Here is a 16,580-nt window from a genome sequence, read left to right as displayed (position 1 = left end):
GGCCTAAGCCTAAACGGGGCGGGTTGTGATGACGAGAATATCGAGTTGTCGAGTTGTGTTGAGTTGTGAAAGTCTGTGGAACAACTGTGAGATGCATACGGTTTATTCTCCGGTTGCTATTTCCAACACCAGGGGTTTGGTGATTGACTGGATGTCTTCCCACAACCAAATGAAGTTGCTTCTCTATGGCTTCAGTTTGAAGGGGTTGAGTTCAGTTGATTGACACTAGAATGCCCCAGATTCGCAGGTCGGCGGGGTCGCACCACTGTGCGTGGCCCCAATTCACGCTTCAACTAGAGCAGCCGAGCTGAAGTCGTGAATCCATCCTCGAATCCTTCACGCCCTACGGGTCAAAGCCAATCGGTATATATAGGCGACGATCGAGACGGCACTCAGCTCTTCTCTTTCATCTCTTCAACATCCAAGCTTAATAGAGATCTTTTCGAGACCAACGATAATGATGAGCCACCAACCGGACCAAGACTCCAAGCCTCAACGTCTACCCTACAAAGGCTCGTGCCATTGCGGAGCGATTCGATACGTCGTCTTCCTGACAGTCCCTCCTCCATCCTATCTCAACAAGGGACCGCCTCCGCGTCGAGGTGTCCAACGCATCTACAGATGCAATTGCACAATTTGTCACAAAATAGGGACCCTTCATCTCCGACCAACGTCTGAATTCGACGACTTCTTCCTGTTATCGCCACTTGATCCTCTGGAGAGTCTGGGCGACTACATGTGCAACGCCAAGACAGCGCACTACCTGTTTTGCAAGACATGCGGAATACGATGCTTCACCTTTGGCGGCGAGGGAGAGATTGTCGACGTTACTTTGCCAGAGGTGCTTGCGTTGGCTGATGGTGCATCGGGGTCTGGGCAAGATGGCGTCTCTGTCAAGGCATGGAGGCCTAAAAAGGTTGAGCAGAGTGATGAAGGATCTCATGAGAACTCGTATCTCAGTGTCAATGGACAAACTATTGAGCCGGGTCAGGAGGGTTTTGACCTGAGGGAATGGGCGGAGAGAAAGGCGATTATGTACCTGGACTATCTCGCCGATGAGAAGGACAGATTGGACGAGCGCTGCGAGAGGCCTCATTTCGGAGGTGCCTATTAAGATTGGGCGATGCGATCTTATACGGAGGGCTCTCAATCTTACCATGGCGAGGCACTCCTTGCACTTCATGTGTGACGCATCGGAGGCAGAATCTCATTATGTTTACCACAAGAACCATTACTCAGTGAAGTCGTCGCTTAAACAGGAGCGTCTACCGTCTTCGATTCGTCGGATATCATCAATTCATGTTCTAAAGCAAATCAGACGCAATCTACCCAACTCCAACACCCGCTTGCCTCGACCCTTATAGCGCCTTGACCATTACCCTGAAATACAAATCATCCCGCAACGCCTTGCCGCCAACAAGCTCAGCATACGGAAACGGCTTCTTCTTCTCCGTCAACACATACCCCCGTCGACCATACCACGCAATTAACTCAGCCCTCGTCCAGATGATGCTCATCTCTAGTTCCCTCAATCCCCAGGTATCCTTCGCATACGCCTCCGCAGCCGCCAACACAAATTTGCCAATCCCGCCCGCCTGCCGCAGCGGGTTCACCGCAAAGAGGCCAAAGTAGCCGAGCGTGTCGCTCTGCTTGAGGAGTTCGCAGCAGGCGACGATCTCGCCGCCGGCTTCATCGTCCTGGGCGACGAGGACCGCGCCGAAGGGCTCGTTGATCTTTTTGAGGAGGCCGGCTTCGTCGATGCGCTGGTCGTCGAGGATGTCGGCTTCGGTGGTCCAGCCGCGGAGGCTGGTTTCGCCGCGGTAGGCGGAGCGGACGAGGGCGAGGACGGGGGTGAGATCGGCGGGTGTGGCCTTGCGGATGGAGAGTGAGATGGGCGCCATGTTGGGTGAGTTGTGTAGATGAGTTGTGTGCCAATGAGACGTGAGTCAGAGAACTGATGGCGCTGTGGTGGTTGAGATATGCAGAACTTTGCAGGCTGGAGTTGTGTCAAGAAAAGACCGTTGTCTTGATGGTGAGTTGTGTTTGTTTGCTTCGTCTATAGACGTTGGAAAGAGCGAATGTTGTAAAGTCTTTATATACTGACTCTACGGATTAAAGAACATGGATTTGTCTTTCGGAGCTATTCAGCATCTTCACAACTCCGAACCTGTACTAAGGTATCCGGCATGTCAAACTAAGGCGTACGCTTGACATTTTCGACATTTTCGACATGGCAAAGGACTGAGTCATAGGAACAGGTGATGCCACTAACCAGGGACGGGGTTTTTCCCCTTAGCATCGATACTACATCATCTCAAAAATGCTCTGCAGATGTAATCCATTTGCTTTACACTTTCTACTCTGGGAATATCTGTTCTCATCTCTCTATTCCATTGTGTGCGATCTCGGAATACTGTGAACCTTGTTGATGCCACGTCTCTTCCTCTCCCCTGAAGCCTATCATAACCTTGTTGCGCCTCATACACACTGTATCTGGTGCCTGGGCTATTAAGTCTGACGCCATGGCTTATAGCCACATATACAAACAAATATGAATAGTGAAAGAAACAGAGCCGAGATTCTTCGCCGAAAAATCTCCCCGGACCGCCGAAAAACGCCTCCTCATTAGGAATAAACGCGGCCTCTCCGCACCAGTCACTGCTGCTTATTACTATACGGAATCGGAAAGCACATACCGCCAGCCTCGATGCTTCCAGCACTTTCAAACGCTTCCATCGAGCTCCGTCTATCCCGCACAAATTTGGGCCACGTGTTCGTCAAGACGAGGTACTTGATGGACTTCTCAGCATCGTCGAAGATGGTCTGATCAAAGTCATCCGGGACCTTGCCCCAGTACTGCACGCTGTCGCCAGCGCTTTTCTCAGAATCCGATGAGTTTACGGAGTCGGGCCTGGGCACGTCGCCGCAGTCGAACGGCGTTGCGGCATTCACGTCTTGCCTTTCGCCGTACGTGGAGCGGGCGGGCTTCTCAAAGATGGCCTCGAGCCTCTTGAGCTCCACGGAGGAGATGTTGATGGGGAACGCGGCGTCGGTGGCGCTGATGTATTCGGTGTAGATGCGAAGAGCGCGGTTGAAGCGCTCTCTGACGAGCTCTCGCCTCGTTTCTTCAGATATGTCGCTGTTGCGGTTCAGGACCGACGCGGGAAACGAAGCTTTCCAGTCCCCGACGCTCGTGAGAAACGCGATATTCTCGCCCGAAAAGTCCCTCAGGGCAGAAAACTGCTGCAGCGGCTCGGGATTCCTCTGCAGCACATGCTCAAGAGCGCTGAGCGTCAGAATAGACTCGACGGACGATGTCTTGCCGGAGCTGTGCGTTGATTTCCAACCGGACTTGATGGACTCGGCGAGGGTCGTCTTGGACTTGATGGATCGGATGGCCTTGCCGAGGCCCGTCTTGTTGTTCTCCCACTGGGCGATTGTGTTGAGGGTTTCCTGGCAGAGGGCCTGGTGGCTGATGACTTCCCAGCAGGGGAGGAAGACGGTGAAGATTTCCATCAACCAGATGGAGAGGGCAATCCTGTGGCACTTGATGAGTGATGGTGCCTTAGGAAGGACGGTAGAAGGGGACAAACCACTGGGGCGGAATGAAGTGATGGTTGATTGCTTCCATTCCTGGGACATACAAGGCAACCAGCCACATGGGAGCTGCATGGAGGCTATATACACGCCGTCAGCACATGAAAAACACGTCTCTAGCCATTTACCGCCTCAACTTACCCCGAAACCGCACACAGAATGGTCTGAGTGCGCCATCCTTGAGTATCCCGGATATCACGCGCACGCCACAACGTGAAAGGCGCAACAACCCACGCCCAGAAGAGCTGCCATATGATAGACGGCCACCTGGTTCAGTCAAAGCGACTGTCAGTACGCAAACGGCTCATACATGGACAAAAAAAAAAAAAAAAAAAATGAAGCCTATTAGGAACAACTGACCACTCCCATCCGCGGCCCATCTGGACCTTCTGCTCCATCTCAGTGCCGTGAACTTCCGTGCCTGGGATTCCCCAGGCGCTATGCCACTTCCGCGAGACGAGATACATGAAGATTGTCATGAACAGCTGGCACGGACAAGGCATTGTTAGCTCACGTGGCATGCAGAAAACGCATGGCCGCCACAAACTCACCTGGAACAGCATTCCAGAGCCCACGAGGAGGACGACCTTGGCCGTGTGGTCGAGCCTGCGGAATCGGCCGAGAAAGCTGGCATGACTGCCCTTATTGTTGCTGCTCTTGATCGCCGTCTGAGCATGACTACTATCAAGGTACTGCTTCTGCCGCTGAGCGATATGCAGGAACCGCGAATTCGAACCGTGGAAGAGGCCGACGCCCAGCGGCAGATACGTGCCCATGATCCAATACTGCGTGTCTCCGGTATACAGCGGCCCGATGACATAGCCAAGCTGCACCGCGATCCAGAACAGGTGCAGCAGGAAGATGGCCGACAGCGAGAGGCCGATGCCGCGCATCCTGAGCATCGGCGTGTTGCGCTTGAGAATGAGGAAGCCCGTGCCCGTGAGCAGGAGCAGCGTCCACACCGCGGCCCAGCATATCCACCAGATGCCGACGGAGTCGAGCCGCGCCTCGGGCTTGGAGTCGGCGGTGAGGCCGAGCTCGGTGCCCATGGTTGGCGACGGTGATGGTGCAAACTGAGCGGGAAAAAAGACTGAGGATCTCCAGAGGGAGAGTTTGCTCGTTTGTTTGCAAGGCTGTGGGACCGCTGGTGGTCCTTGAAGGGAGAGAGAGGTGAAAGAAGCCCGGGACAGCAGGTGATCAAGAAGTGTAAAGGAAAACAAAGAGCCCAAAGACGAGGAGGAAAGAGTTTTATCAATCGCGGGGGCTTAATGATTGCTGGGCGAATCGGCTGCAGGGAACGGCGAATGCAATTGCTGTCCCTGTCTCTTGTAACTTGGAGCTGACAATGGTGATGCGGGAGACGAGAGACTGAGACTGCATGCAAGGCTGGGACCGAGGATGGATGGGCCGGGCTTCTGGGCCAGACATGCTTTTACCATCCCAACCTAGGTCGAATACAGGCACGCAGTTTTGGATGCTGTTTCTCTGAGCATCCTTTTTTCCTTTTTTTTCTTACGAGATCGCCTCTAACAGCCGTTATTCCCACCGGAACAGTCTCTTATCCACGAAAACAGCACGAGAGGGCCAACCAACCGATCACGCACAACCTCTCTCGACCAACCTCTTTGCACAGGTTCCTCCGCCAACCTTGGCCCCTTACGAGAAGTTCTGTCGTAGGCGATCCCAGTTTCCGAGAAGCCCATGAATGGCCGTTTCTCTTTAGATGGGACGACTGAGACATACCTCACATTGTCGGGTCGGAAACAAGCCCTTGCAGATGCTGCGAGACAAGAGAGCTGTCCTCCCTGCGTTGCGGTTTCTGAATTGCAAACATCCTGATTGGAGGTTAATACGGCAATCTCGTCGATATTTGTGTGCACGAATGCATGTTCCTGCAGAATTGTACAGAATATTTGCTGTTGGATAACCAACCATGCATATATTGCTGCTGTGCACACACATTCTGCATGGCTGGCGACAGTTACTCTTCTTTCAGATCCATTTTTGCCGCTTTGTATGTTCTATGTGTGTACAGTGTGTGCTGTGAGATTGGCGAACGGATCCCTACACGTTGTGGCCTCGACCAACAGCAGCTTCATGATGGCTGCCCGGGCTCGAAGTGTGAGGTATAAGTAGCTTATCCGAACCGCTCGATATACCAACACTGAGGAGGTTGGTTTCATTGCAATCTTGGGATCTTGGGTGATTGGCCGCCAAGTATTGGTATCCCTGCTTTGTATCCCGCTCAGATACCTGGTCACAGAATGCATCGATTGCACTTGGCATAGAGGACTACTGGCCGGCATAGCCCTGCCGTTTTGCCGCCTCTACCGTCATCTCGATTTTTCTTGCACTCCTCCTACGTTACTTTGGAAGGGCATCGTAGTTTTCTTTTCTGATCGGATTGTGAGAATCGACTACGGCCGCCATCTGTTCCACGACGGACTCACGGCAGAAGCAGAGAGCAGATCGTCGCTATCCCGGCACCTGAAACACGGTTGGATGAAGCTTGGTACGGCTGAGGCTCCTCCGCAAGGAGCGGCGGGTTTATGTATTATCATGCAGGTACCAAGCAGTATTTGTCATGTCGCTCTGTCACACCGGGATCGAGCAGCATCGGGCTTGTACGCACATGTATGTATATCCGCATGTTTATGTGCTTTTATTTCGTACTCTTGTGTCGTGAAGCGCAGAGATTGATGGCTGGCAGGAATAGTAGTAGCTATTGTTGAAGGTTGCTTAAGCCTCGTGCTCAGAGTTTCTTTTCGTGGGTGTTGCCACCTCAGTTATTGTGTCGTGATCGCAGGATGGCCATGGCATATCCTTCCCACCGTGCTTGACCCAACACCAGAGACGAAGACAAGAAGCTTGGTGGTACCACTTACAGAAATGCCCTACCGTGACAAATCAGATTAAGCACAGAAATAAATAGGGCAAATCTTGCAGCGCAGAACCACCCACCGTACCACATTGCTATGGGGTCTCGGAACTGAACCGATCACTATCACATCAACCACAACCGGGTTGCTGTTGTGACCGCTTCAATGATCCCGGTATGGTTGCCACAGCCCTGTGGACCAATCACCTCAACGTCTTTGTCACGTAAAATTATGTACCTGTATTTCCGCGGGAGTGGTGTACAAAGCGGTGCTCGTGTCCACCATCTCGGAACGCTGTGAGAGAACAAGACGAATCGCCCCATAAGGCTGTGAGACACGCATGACCCTTGCATCACGACAATGTGCTCGATTGGCTGGCCGGAGAAGGATGTTAAACGCTGCGATGAACCCTGCCCAAGCTAGAGGGCAAAGCCCGCTGGAAGTCAATATTGATGCGCTATGATAATGCAAGGGGCGCCAAAGGGTCACATCCCGTTTCCTTGGCCAGTGCTCAAGCTCTGACGGATCTCGGCCAGTAGTTCGTTTCGAATACAACCCTTAGACGGGAAATCACAGGGTAGGAGAATAACAGTGCGCTCTTGGATGGAAAAATCTCTGAGTGTTGGTGCCGAGGGTGCTCTTGGTGTTGGTGTGAGATGAGCGGCGAGACTGCATACATGTGCAAGTTGTGCTTCGTTAATAAGGTGCTTAATGATCCAAGCAAACACAGTGATACAGATTAGATGGAATTTGGCATCCATGGACGAAATCGTGTGTGATACCTTCAACGCTAATCGCCACGTAACTGAAGCTCATCTTGTCAAATTTCGGCACTTGCACGGGCTGCCTCTCCGACGGGCGCCCTCACCAGTCCCTTATGCCTTGACCAGTGCGATATGAGTAAAAGCTTTCCTGTGTCAATCATTACTCTTGATGCAGCTCGGCATTCGATGTCTTTGGAGCCGGCACCAGCAGCCAGCTAATCGCCGTAATCGCAAGGAGAGCAATCAACATTGGCTGCAGCACTTTGACGCCGGCATCGGCAGAGACAACGCCCGTGATGATGGGAAACAGGGAGCCTCCCAGCTGGGCAAAGACAAAGACTAGCGGCAGCGCGGTGGAGTGAATTTCTGATGGGAACAGCTTGGAGCCAAGGGAGATGCCCTTGTGCAGACATGTTAGACGATCCTGAGATAGAATGGCACATAGAAGACGTACGGTTGGAAACAACGGTCCGGTGAAGAAGCCAATGAAGCTGACAGCGATGGAGGCGGCAATGATATTCGGTACCCTAGCGAGGGACTGTAAGCTTGGACATCACAGAGCATTAGACACGGGGCAACCTTACAGCCAGAAGATGAGCTGGAGGCCGATCGACACAACAATGTATACAAACACCATCCGTCGCTCACCAAATCCGTGCGTCGGCTCAGCAAGCAGCAGCCGCCCCAGAAGCGCACCGCCGTTGGATGCCGCAGGCACGTATCCCATCTGCGAAAGATTGCCGTGCCGCACGTTGACCAGATACTCGACGACCCAGCCGCCCGCCGTGAGCACCGCGCCGAGGTAGAAGAAGAAGAAGAGGCTGAGCAGCCAGACGCTGGGCGTTGATGCTGTCTTTTTGATGAGCTGCGCCGCTTCCTTGTTCCTCGATACAGCTTCGCTGCTCGGCTCAGCAGCAGCAGCTTCACCAAGTGTCCTCCCCTGGCACTCGCTCGCAAAACTCCTCCGTCGAAGCCCAAGCGTGTCCCGAAAGGCAACACACGTCAGTACGAGATTCACAGCCCCCAGCCCCAACGGAAACGTATAGAACAAGTACCACCGCGAAAACTCCCCCGCCGAAGCCACGGCCGTCGCGACAAACGGGCCAACAAGGCAGCCCGCCATGTACATGGCGTGGATAAACGCCAGCCAGCGGTGCGCGCCCTTGGGGACAGCGCCGGCAACCCATGAGTTTGCGTGCGTGTCCTGGAAGGCCTGGCCGACGCTCACGACCCAAAATGTGACGACGAAGAGCCCGAAGGGAGGGTCCCAGGACCGGAGGGCGTGAGCGGCGATCTGGAACGCGGCTCCGAGGGCGAGCATGGCGCCGAGGTTGAGGTACTGGTAGAGATGGGTGTTGGCAAAGGCGGCGAAGAGCCAGCCGAGGAAGTTGGCGCCATAGCTGGAGGTGAAGCATATCGTGTCAATGGCTTGACATGTCTGAGATAGTTGGTAACTCACACGCTCGATACTATTGCGGTGCTAACGTTGTGCTCGCGAATAAAGTAAGGAATCAAGGCCCCTATAGCTCCATCATTCACGCCAGCGACGAAGAAGGAGAAGCTGGCGCTGATGAGCTTCAAGTACACCGACTTGTCGAGGCTACGGCTCTCCGTCTCTGCCGTTGAACCGCCATCTTGTGGGCCGCCGGCTTGCGTCAAGTCCGCAATCTCAATTGCGCTTTCAACTGTGGTCTGAGTCCCGGTGGCTGCCATGATTGTATGCTGTGCTTTACTTCACGGTGAGCAACACAAACGGCCCGCCAGTTTATCAAGAGGAGACGGGCGAGGTTGATCATAGATAGAAAACGATGCCGCAGAAGCGTTTAGCCTGTATGGGCAATTCTCCGAGAGAAGACGCAACTCCCCCGCAATAACGGGGTAATGCTGTGGCCATCACAAGGGCGACACTCCCCGTATTTCTCCGCATATTCCATGTAAGTGGTCGACGGCTTCAGCGTGAGCTCAATGCTAGACGTCGGGCCATGCCATTACCTCGCATTTACTAGGGATAGAAGCTCGCCATGAACGGTGGCAAATAAACTCAATGCTGCACGGTAGGCTTATAACGAATACATGAAGCAAAATCCCGGACTCCAAGAGTGAAGAGGCACTGTGCATGTCTAGTTGGCGAGTTATCAGACAGGGTTGATGATAGTAAAAGTTTTGTACTCATTGGACAACCATCAGTATGTCTTGATGATGGTAGTGAAAGACGGCTTAGGTTCTCAACTACACGCCCGACCCGTAGTTCAAGAGGGCAATGGGTACTGCAGCAGTGATCCAAGTCGACCTTGGACGTTGTATTCCATCAACTCGACCGCCTTCTCGTGCCTTTCTATTGCCGGATTCCTGGGCCCTAGCCACACAGATACCGCTTCACCACATTGTGAGTCGACCCCTTGCAGTCAATTTCCTTCTTCTTCACCGGCGCACAAGTCCCATACAGAGAATTATCCTTGACCCGCCTCAGCCTCTGCGGGTTCTGCGCATACCCCGTGTCGGGGTCTGTACACCCGACGAGGTAGTAGTCGGTGCCGTCGAGCCTGAAGTTCTTGTTGCACTCGCGGCCGCTCTCTGGACCGATGGCGACGTCGGCCTGGCATGGGTTCAAGCCCTCCGTCCAGGCCACATTGAAATGCGTGCCGCCTTCTCTTATCTGGTTGCCGATGGCGATGGCGCTGTGAGCCACGGAGGCGGAGAGGGAGAGGCAGATGATTGAGCTGGTCAAACGCATCTTGAAGGTGTTCGAAGTTGGATGATCTCGAAAGAATGATGAAGTTCGCCGTCCAGATAGGAAGAGATAGTTCCCTCTTTATATACCCAACTTGGGTTCAGCTGAGACCATTTGGGAGGCGGCTCTGACATATTCTGTGCTCGAAGATGTTTCACCTTTTCTTCTAGATGGCAAGGCTACGAGGATCAAAATGCTGCCTGATTGGAGCTGTGTAACGGCCATCTTCGTCTTGTTCCACAAGGTCTCACATATCAGTCTTTGATGACAGCGTTCGTCACATCTCCAATAAGACAAAATGATGTCAAATGGTTCACTTGATGCTCGTACCTCTGACTGCGCCAGTGAATGGAGATGCCACAGTGAGACAGACCTCCTCACGGCTTCAAGCCCGCTCCAAGGCGCTAACATGCGAATCATTCGCCTGTTCACTGATTCCAGTGTTACCAGCGCCCCATCTCACCAGAACAGGCAACCTCCGAGATGCAAGACATGGAGTCAATCCCACAGGATCTCAATCTGGTCATCGCCAGATGCAAGGCAGCCCCTCTCTTGGCTTGAATCAGGATAATTATATTCTTGGTGCTGTTGCCATTATTCAACGTTTGAAAGTCTCTCAGATAGAGTGTTGAAGTGGCTGGTCAGGTGTGACAAGCTGGTCGAGCTTCAAAGCTGGACAACTCCCGCTCTCACCACCTCATCATGGAAAGATGCCGCAGTACCTGAGAATAGCTTTCAGGTCACTATGGTTCAATAAGAATGACGAGATCATGCCAGTCACAGCGAAAATATTGTAGAAAGCCTTGCTTATGCTCAAACCCGACGAATGAGAGTGGCGAGCACAGCTGGGGTAACACAAACACAACCCTCCTCCTACGATTTGCCAGCTGCCAATCGCCTGCAGCATCCAATGCCCGTTTATTCCGACATTCACGCACGGGCCACAGTTATTCCGCCTGCTCCGCTGGAATGTGAAGCCTGAATCCTTTGTTTGTCTCGCTTTCTGTCAACCAGAAGTTCGTACTGTATTCAGGCAAGTAATGGGTGTCAAGCCTGGTCAAGGCCCGGCGAGATTTGTCCACGAAAATATCATTTGATTCAATATGATGTGCTGAGTATTGCTAACCAGGCGTCTACTTCTCAGTCAAAGCGTCCGGCCTCGTCCATGGCATTCCGACGCCTCCCAAAAGCGTGCGTCCTCGAAGTCGAGAGAAAATTTCGTTCGCTCGCAGTCCCCAAACTGACTCGATATGGCGGCCTTCCTCATTTCAAGAGTCTCCAGAGTCTCCCCGTCGAAGTAATCCACGACTCCTACTACGACAAATCCGGCCTCCTCTCCAAGTCGGGAGCTTGGGTACGAAAACGAAACGGAATCTGGGAGGCAAAGCTCAAAAAGGGCGGAAACTTCTTGAACTCAAAATTCGAAGAGCTCAGCGGCATCGAAAATATATCCGCATACATCAAACACACCACCGGCATAGATGACTCAGAAAGCCGCAACTTTGGCCTCGAGCCCATTGCCGTCTTTACCACAACGCGCGAAGCCTGGATTGCCGACGAAGAGTTCCATATTGTCCGAGATATGATGGACTTTGGCCACGAGGTCGGCGAAGTCGAGCTGCAAAAGGCACTGGTCGGCGTCGATGGGGGAGAGCCGACTGAGCAGCAGAAGCAGGACGAGATGCAACTCATGGATGAGAGGATCGCTGCGTTTATGAAGACCTATGCATGGGCAATTACGCCGGGCCGACCAACGGGAAAAGTTACAGCGTACTTTGAGTGGAAGCGGAGAAATGGTGCCTGAGGGGTATGAGGATACTGGGCAAGTTGAGGACGGAGTGACTGGCTGGGATAGCTATGTTACGCACTCTTTGAACTTGGTTGTGCATGACGGTTCTGATATCAATTCGTCTACGAGATATATGCCATTACTCTTGGTCTCTGGGTAGTTGCCGTCTTTGATCGTGACCTGAATTGCTCGATGACTCTTTACCATCACGACTGCAATCATCATTCGCCTAGAGAAGGCAAACAATTCGCGCAAAGTCACATTTTATTTGCCTAGGTGCTATAGAATGCCATCCTTCCGCGGCTGTAACTCGACAGAGTCTCAGGCTGCCACATCTATCCTTAGTGCCGTTGTCACACGTGAATGAGAATCAGCCACTACAGTCTGCCCTGCAAGAGATGCAGCAGTGTTGCATACGATTTGTTGGTGCAACCGCTCGTATCAATCTAGCACTTAGTTAGGCATCAGCCTTCAGAGTATTGCCCGTGGGGTGATGGAGTGATGGCTGACCGTAAGGAGCTTCCCCTGCTTTTCGTAGCGCTCAAGAAGAGGAGGATTCAGGTCCTGGAACTCGTCATATCTCTTCTTGAAAGTCTCAATATCGTCTCCTTCGCGGCCTTGCTTTCTGTTGATGACTCGTCCCTCGGCCAGAACTCTAGGGCAGTCAAAGAACAGAACAAGTGTAGGAACTTGGAACTACGTTAAGTTAGAATCCAGGATACTCGTCGCAAGAGATTTCGCGGTGCTTACTTCTTTCTCAAATGCTTCAGCTTGATCAAGGCGTCGAGGGAAGCCATCCAAAATGATTGTCCCAGCCATATCCATATGAGGTCTCAGAACATCAAAGAGCAGCTCTGTGGGCAAAAGTTCTCCGCGCTTGACATATCCGATTACTGTCTCATCTGCTCCGGGCATTGCAACGACGTTTCGTAGCAGATCGCCAATGGAGAGATGCCTGAAGCGGTATTTCTTGGCGAGCTTCTTGCAAAGAGATCCCTTGCCTGCTCCTGGGGCACCTTTACAGGCTCGTTAGATCCGCTTAGTGGTTCAGCATTGCTTTGGCTTACCAATAACAAAGATGATTCGTTTCTCAGCAGACTCCATGGCTACTAGCGTGTTGGCTTGTGATGAAGATGAAGTTGGAGATAGAGGAACGCCGCTCGATGCAGGTTCTGCGTGTTCCATGTATGTGCGAAGTGTGCGGAGATTGGGCTGTGCTACATTAGGGCACGAGCAGGTGTTTACTGTCATAAAAAGCGGCGGGAAGCCCGTTTGCTATGGCCATCTTCTCTGATTCTTTCCCAATCCATTCACTCTGCCTCACTTTCACAAGGTCGTACTCAAGCCCAACCACTTTGACCATGCATTTGTCTATCTACCTCCTCGTTGCTATTGCCACTGCCCTATTACTTTATGCGAGAGGTCGTCTTCAAAAACCGGTCTCAGTCAATTACCATTTCTCGCGGAAATGCAATAAAGAATGCCTCTTTTGCTTCCACACAGCAACCACCTCCCACATTGAATCCCAGGAAAACGCCAAAAGGGGCTTGAAGCTCCTCAAAGAGGCCGGTATGAAGAAGTGCAACTTTGCCGGCGGCGAGCCCTTTCTCTACCCGAAATTTCTCGGAGAAATGATTGACTACTGCAAAGTCACTCTCCAGCTGGAATCAGTCTCCATCGTCTCGAACGGGAGCTTGATCAAAGAGCAGTTCCTCCGGAAACATGGCCGCAACATTGACATTCTGGCCATCAGCTGTGACTCCTTTGACGAGGCCACAAACATCAAAATCGGACGCGGCTCCGGCAACCAAGTCGATAAACTGTACGAGATTGCCTCCTGGTGCCAAAAATACAATATCAAGTTCAAGCTCAACACCGTCGTCAACAGATTCAATCACCTGGAGGACATGAATGAGCATCTTAGCGCTCTGCAGCCGTTCCGCTGGAAATGCTTCCAAGTGCTCATCGTGGCGGGAGAAAACGACTCTGATGCCACGCTTCGCAACGCTCACAGTCTGACTATCACTGACGAAGAGTTTGAAAACTTTTGCCAGAGACACAGCAGCCAGGCGTCTCTTGTCCCAGAGCCAAATCGGCTGATGGCTAAATCCTACCTCATTCTGGATGAATACATGCGCTTCTTGGACAGGAATGGAAAATCCCCATCCGAGCCCATCTTGAAGGTGGGTGTCCAAGACGCATTGAAGTCCATTTTCTGGGACGAATCTGCTTTCCTCGAACGCGGAGGTCTCTACGACTGGAACAAGGGACCTTGTCTCACCGACAGCAAGAAGTTGGAATGGTGATTCAAAAGAAGATGTTGCTGAGCCGCTGTTAATCTTTGGTGCCTTGTCGAGGAAATCTACAGCTTGGATATTGCTTTGGTATAGGCTTCATGATAATCTAAATGCATTCGCTCATTACGTTGTCTTGATCTGTCCTCTTGCCGCCTGCTCGCTGATAAGCACTCCCACGGTCCAATGTCTTCCGGGCATTTTCATCAACACACTTCTCGAATCATTGTATCTCGTGTAGCTATTGAAGGACTGCCCCCGCCCGCGCCACCCCCGCATTAAGCGGGCCAAGCTCATTGCGAATCCTTGGAAGAGAGTATTTGGCGAAATGCAGCCCTTCGGGAGAAGGGTGGTCCTCGTTTGTGCATAGTACCGGATACTTTGGGCATCATCACCCCTAATATCTCAATTCTAAGTGGGCGTTGAAAGAGCAGAGCTGGTGTAACAACGGCTACATGTGCTCCCGGGGCGGCCTACAAGCCAGGGTACCCATGATGGTACGACATCCAACAGGCATGGCTGTGTGGCCAATTATGAACGTTTCCGATGGGGGCTTCCGCAGTAGCCTACCAACACATGTCGAGAAGTTTCCAAAAGGGTCTGTTCTGAATGGCCTGGGAAGACTGGGATGACGACTGTCAGAATCATTACGTCTGGGACAACCTTGATTCAAATTGATTGTCATCTGCGTTTGGGTGAGTCGCGAGGATACACCGATGCCCAAGCGGCTTCGACATACTTGTTTGAGGTACATGTAGGTAGCAACATGTCACCATAGCTATGCCATAGCAATACCTTAACGTCAGATACAGTAATACCCAGCTACACCACATGTTCCGTGTAGTACTTATATGTGTACACATGTATACACAATTCCCCATCGATATGGAACGTCTCCGGCAAGTATGAGACGCAACATATGGAGTATAGAGACGCTTCACGGTTAGGACGCCTCTGGAGACACAAATGCGCGTGGGGAAAAGCACTCACACACTCCTAACCGGCGTGGTAGCTGCCATGAGATTCTTGCGGATGACAGAGTACTAGAAGACGGTATATTTTCAAGACATAATATCAAACATTCAAAGTGATCCAGTCACTTGGTAAACATCACATCCGAGTCAGACAAGTAGAACAAGAAAAGGTATATTGATACAAGAGTTGTAGATTTCCATCACCACAGCGCCTTTGCACAAGTTGACTCAAACACATATGTAGTTGCTCCCTAGAAATGCAAAAGTCGATCAAGACGACCACGATTTCATATCACTGACCAATCCCGCCGAAAAGTCATCTGTCGTTGTCCTCGCGAGGCCGTGGCCTCGACTGTGCATTCCACAGAGCACAATATCTCGAGAACAGCGGAGAGGTCGAGAGACTCCTCCACGAGGGCCATTCTGCGCTCTCCTCTTCTCTGGACGGCCCGTCCGCCAAGGTTCCAGATCAGGGTGGCTTAGTCGTCTCCATCGTGCCGAGAGAGGCGGTTGCAGACCCGGCTCTCTATATACCAATCAGCTATGCTGGACGTGAAAGGCTGGGTAAGTTGAAGCGTACCTTCTTCGATGAGATGGACTCGTATCTCACGGATGCGGCTGAGCAGCCGCCGCACCCGGTTGGCCTCTCATTCTAGAAAACTGTCAGCTTGCCTCACCTAAAAGCGAACAAGGGAAATGCGAGACTTACTGGCCAGCTTGTCGTCCGTGAGAGGCCTTCTTGGCCTTGATCTTGTTTGCCGTTGTGGCGGCGCAGGAGGGGTCATCGCAATGCCCCTTTTTTTTCCGCGTTTGGAGAAATAAATTTCAAAAGCGTAAGCAAGAAAGATGGTGGGCAGGTATACTAAGATGGTAAGAGCTTGGTATGCAGATGATTGTAGATGAGAGAAGTTGGTAATTAAGATGTGGGAAGACATAAGCTTTAGGGGGGGGGGCGGGGCCGAGAGGGCGTCATTCGATAACGGTGCGCATCATAGGCCTCTACAGGGGGAGTGGTCTTGTAGTAGCGGCTAGGTGCAGCATGCAAGATGCTGCTAGGCTAGCTGGACGGAGAGCGATAAATGTTAAATGACGCCTCTGTAGATATAGGCAGTGTAGGTAGCAGCGCCCTATGTTAAGAAGATAGGCAGCTCTCAGCCTTAGGATAGGGTCAAGGAGAGCTATGCTAAGACTTAAATACCGCTTCGCTTGCCAGCAAGCCTGCATCAGCAAGGCCTAGCAGGTTAAAGATAAAGGGCAGGGAGCACTTTAGCTTATCCATAAGCGGTAACAGAGGCGGCCGGTAATATCTTAAATACTATGTCTTATATAAGGGAGATATAAAGGAAGAGACTAACGCTATTATAAAGGTTAGTCAGTTAGTTATTAAGGCAGGAGGGAAGAGTTAGAAAGGGTATATAAGGCAGCCTTAAAAGAGAGTCAGGCATAGACGTTAATATAATAAACTAGTGTCCTTATAATTAGTAAGAACAGTCTTTCCTAAGGGATAAACCTAAGGTTTAAGGGTTTATATTAGCAGAGAGGTTAGGTTAAA

General features: G+C 51.9%; 8 protein-coding genes across 8 annotated transcripts; 3 read left to right on the top strand and 5 right to left on the bottom strand.

Moving 5' to 3' along the window:
* Window positions 1-460: 460 nt before the first annotated feature.
* BBK36DRAFT_8680 (hypothetical protein) lies at window positions 461-1,114 on the top strand (the record flags this gene model as incomplete). Its single annotated transcript, XM_024898576.1, has 1 exon — window positions 461-1,114. The coding sequence occupies one exon, from the start codon at window positions 461-463 to the stop codon at window positions 1,112-1,114; it is 654 nt and encodes a 217-aa protein (XP_024745324.1).
* A 244-nt stretch (window positions 1,115-1,358) lies between these two features.
* BBK36DRAFT_1130246 (acyl-CoA N-acyltransferase) lies at window positions 1,359-1,901 on the bottom strand (the record flags this gene model as incomplete). Its single annotated transcript, XM_024891822.1, has 1 exon — window positions 1,359-1,901. The coding sequence occupies one exon, from the start codon at window positions 1,899-1,901 to the stop codon at window positions 1,359-1,361; it is 543 nt and encodes a 180-aa protein (XP_024745323.1).
* A 754-nt stretch (window positions 1,902-2,655) lies between these two features.
* Window positions 2,656-4,646, bottom strand: BBK36DRAFT_1130207 (hypothetical protein; the record flags this gene model as incomplete). The annotated part of the gene is made up of 5 exons (XM_024891817.1): window positions 2,656-3,538; window positions 3,594-3,677; window positions 3,739-3,864; window positions 3,958-4,082; window positions 4,149-4,646. The coding sequence occupies 5 exons, from the start codon at window positions 4,644-4,646 to the stop codon at window positions 2,656-2,658; spliced, it is 1,716 nt and encodes a 571-aa protein (XP_024745322.1).
* A 2,751-nt stretch (window positions 4,647-7,397) lies between these two features.
* Window positions 7,398-8,953, bottom strand: BBK36DRAFT_149172 (MFS general substrate transporter; the record flags this gene model as incomplete). Its single annotated transcript, XM_024897567.1, has 5 exons — window positions 7,398-7,640; window positions 7,695-7,767; window positions 7,825-8,139; window positions 8,188-8,640; window positions 8,700-8,953. 5 exons carry the CDS (start codon window positions 8,951-8,953, stop codon window positions 7,401-7,403), a joined length of 1,335 nt encoding a protein of 444 aa, XP_024745321.1.
* A 643-nt stretch (window positions 8,954-9,596) lies between these two features.
* Window positions 9,597-9,974, bottom strand: BBK36DRAFT_1130164 (hypothetical protein; the record flags this gene model as incomplete). Its single annotated transcript, XM_024891812.1, has 1 exon — window positions 9,597-9,974. The coding sequence occupies one exon, from the start codon at window positions 9,972-9,974 to the stop codon at window positions 9,597-9,599; it is 378 nt and encodes a 125-aa protein (XP_024745320.1).
* Window positions 9,975-10,681: 707 nt separating this feature from the next.
* Window positions 10,682-11,775, top strand: BBK36DRAFT_1172847 (hypothetical protein; the record flags this gene model as incomplete). The annotated part of the gene is made up of 3 exons (XM_024895796.1): window positions 10,682-10,747; window positions 10,919-10,960; window positions 11,116-11,775. 3 exons carry the CDS (start codon window positions 10,682-10,684, stop codon window positions 11,773-11,775), a joined length of 768 nt encoding a protein of 255 aa, XP_024745319.1.
* A 456-nt stretch (window positions 11,776-12,231) lies between these two features.
* BBK36DRAFT_1130312 (P-loop containing nucleoside triphosphate hydrolase protein) lies at window positions 12,232-12,864 on the bottom strand (the record flags this gene model as incomplete). The annotated part of the gene is made up of 3 exons (XM_024891830.1): window positions 12,232-12,456; window positions 12,511-12,767; window positions 12,828-12,864. 3 exons carry the CDS (start codon window positions 12,862-12,864, stop codon window positions 12,232-12,234), a joined length of 519 nt encoding a protein of 172 aa, XP_024745318.1.
* Window positions 12,865-12,893: 29 nt separating this feature from the next.
* On the top strand, window positions 12,894-14,066 carry BBK36DRAFT_1172845 (radical SAM enzyme; the record flags this gene model as incomplete). The annotated part of the gene is made up of 2 exons (XM_024895795.1): window positions 12,894-12,945; window positions 13,183-14,066. The coding sequence occupies 2 exons, from the start codon at window positions 12,894-12,896 to the stop codon at window positions 14,064-14,066; spliced, it is 936 nt and encodes a 311-aa protein (XP_024745317.1).
* Between the last annotated feature and the right edge of the window lie 2,514 nt (window positions 14,067-16,580).

The sequence above is a fragment of the Trichoderma citrinoviride genome (genome assembly GCF_003025115.1).
Source record: "Trichoderma citrinoviride strain TUCIM 6016 unplaced genomic scaffold BBK36scaffold_19, whole genome shotgun sequence".
NCBI lineage: Eukaryota > Fungi > Ascomycota > Sordariomycetes > Hypocreales > Hypocreaceae > Trichoderma > Trichoderma citrinoviride.
Note: the sequence above shows the minus strand (reverse complement) of the source record. Positions and strands in the feature narration are given on the sequence as shown.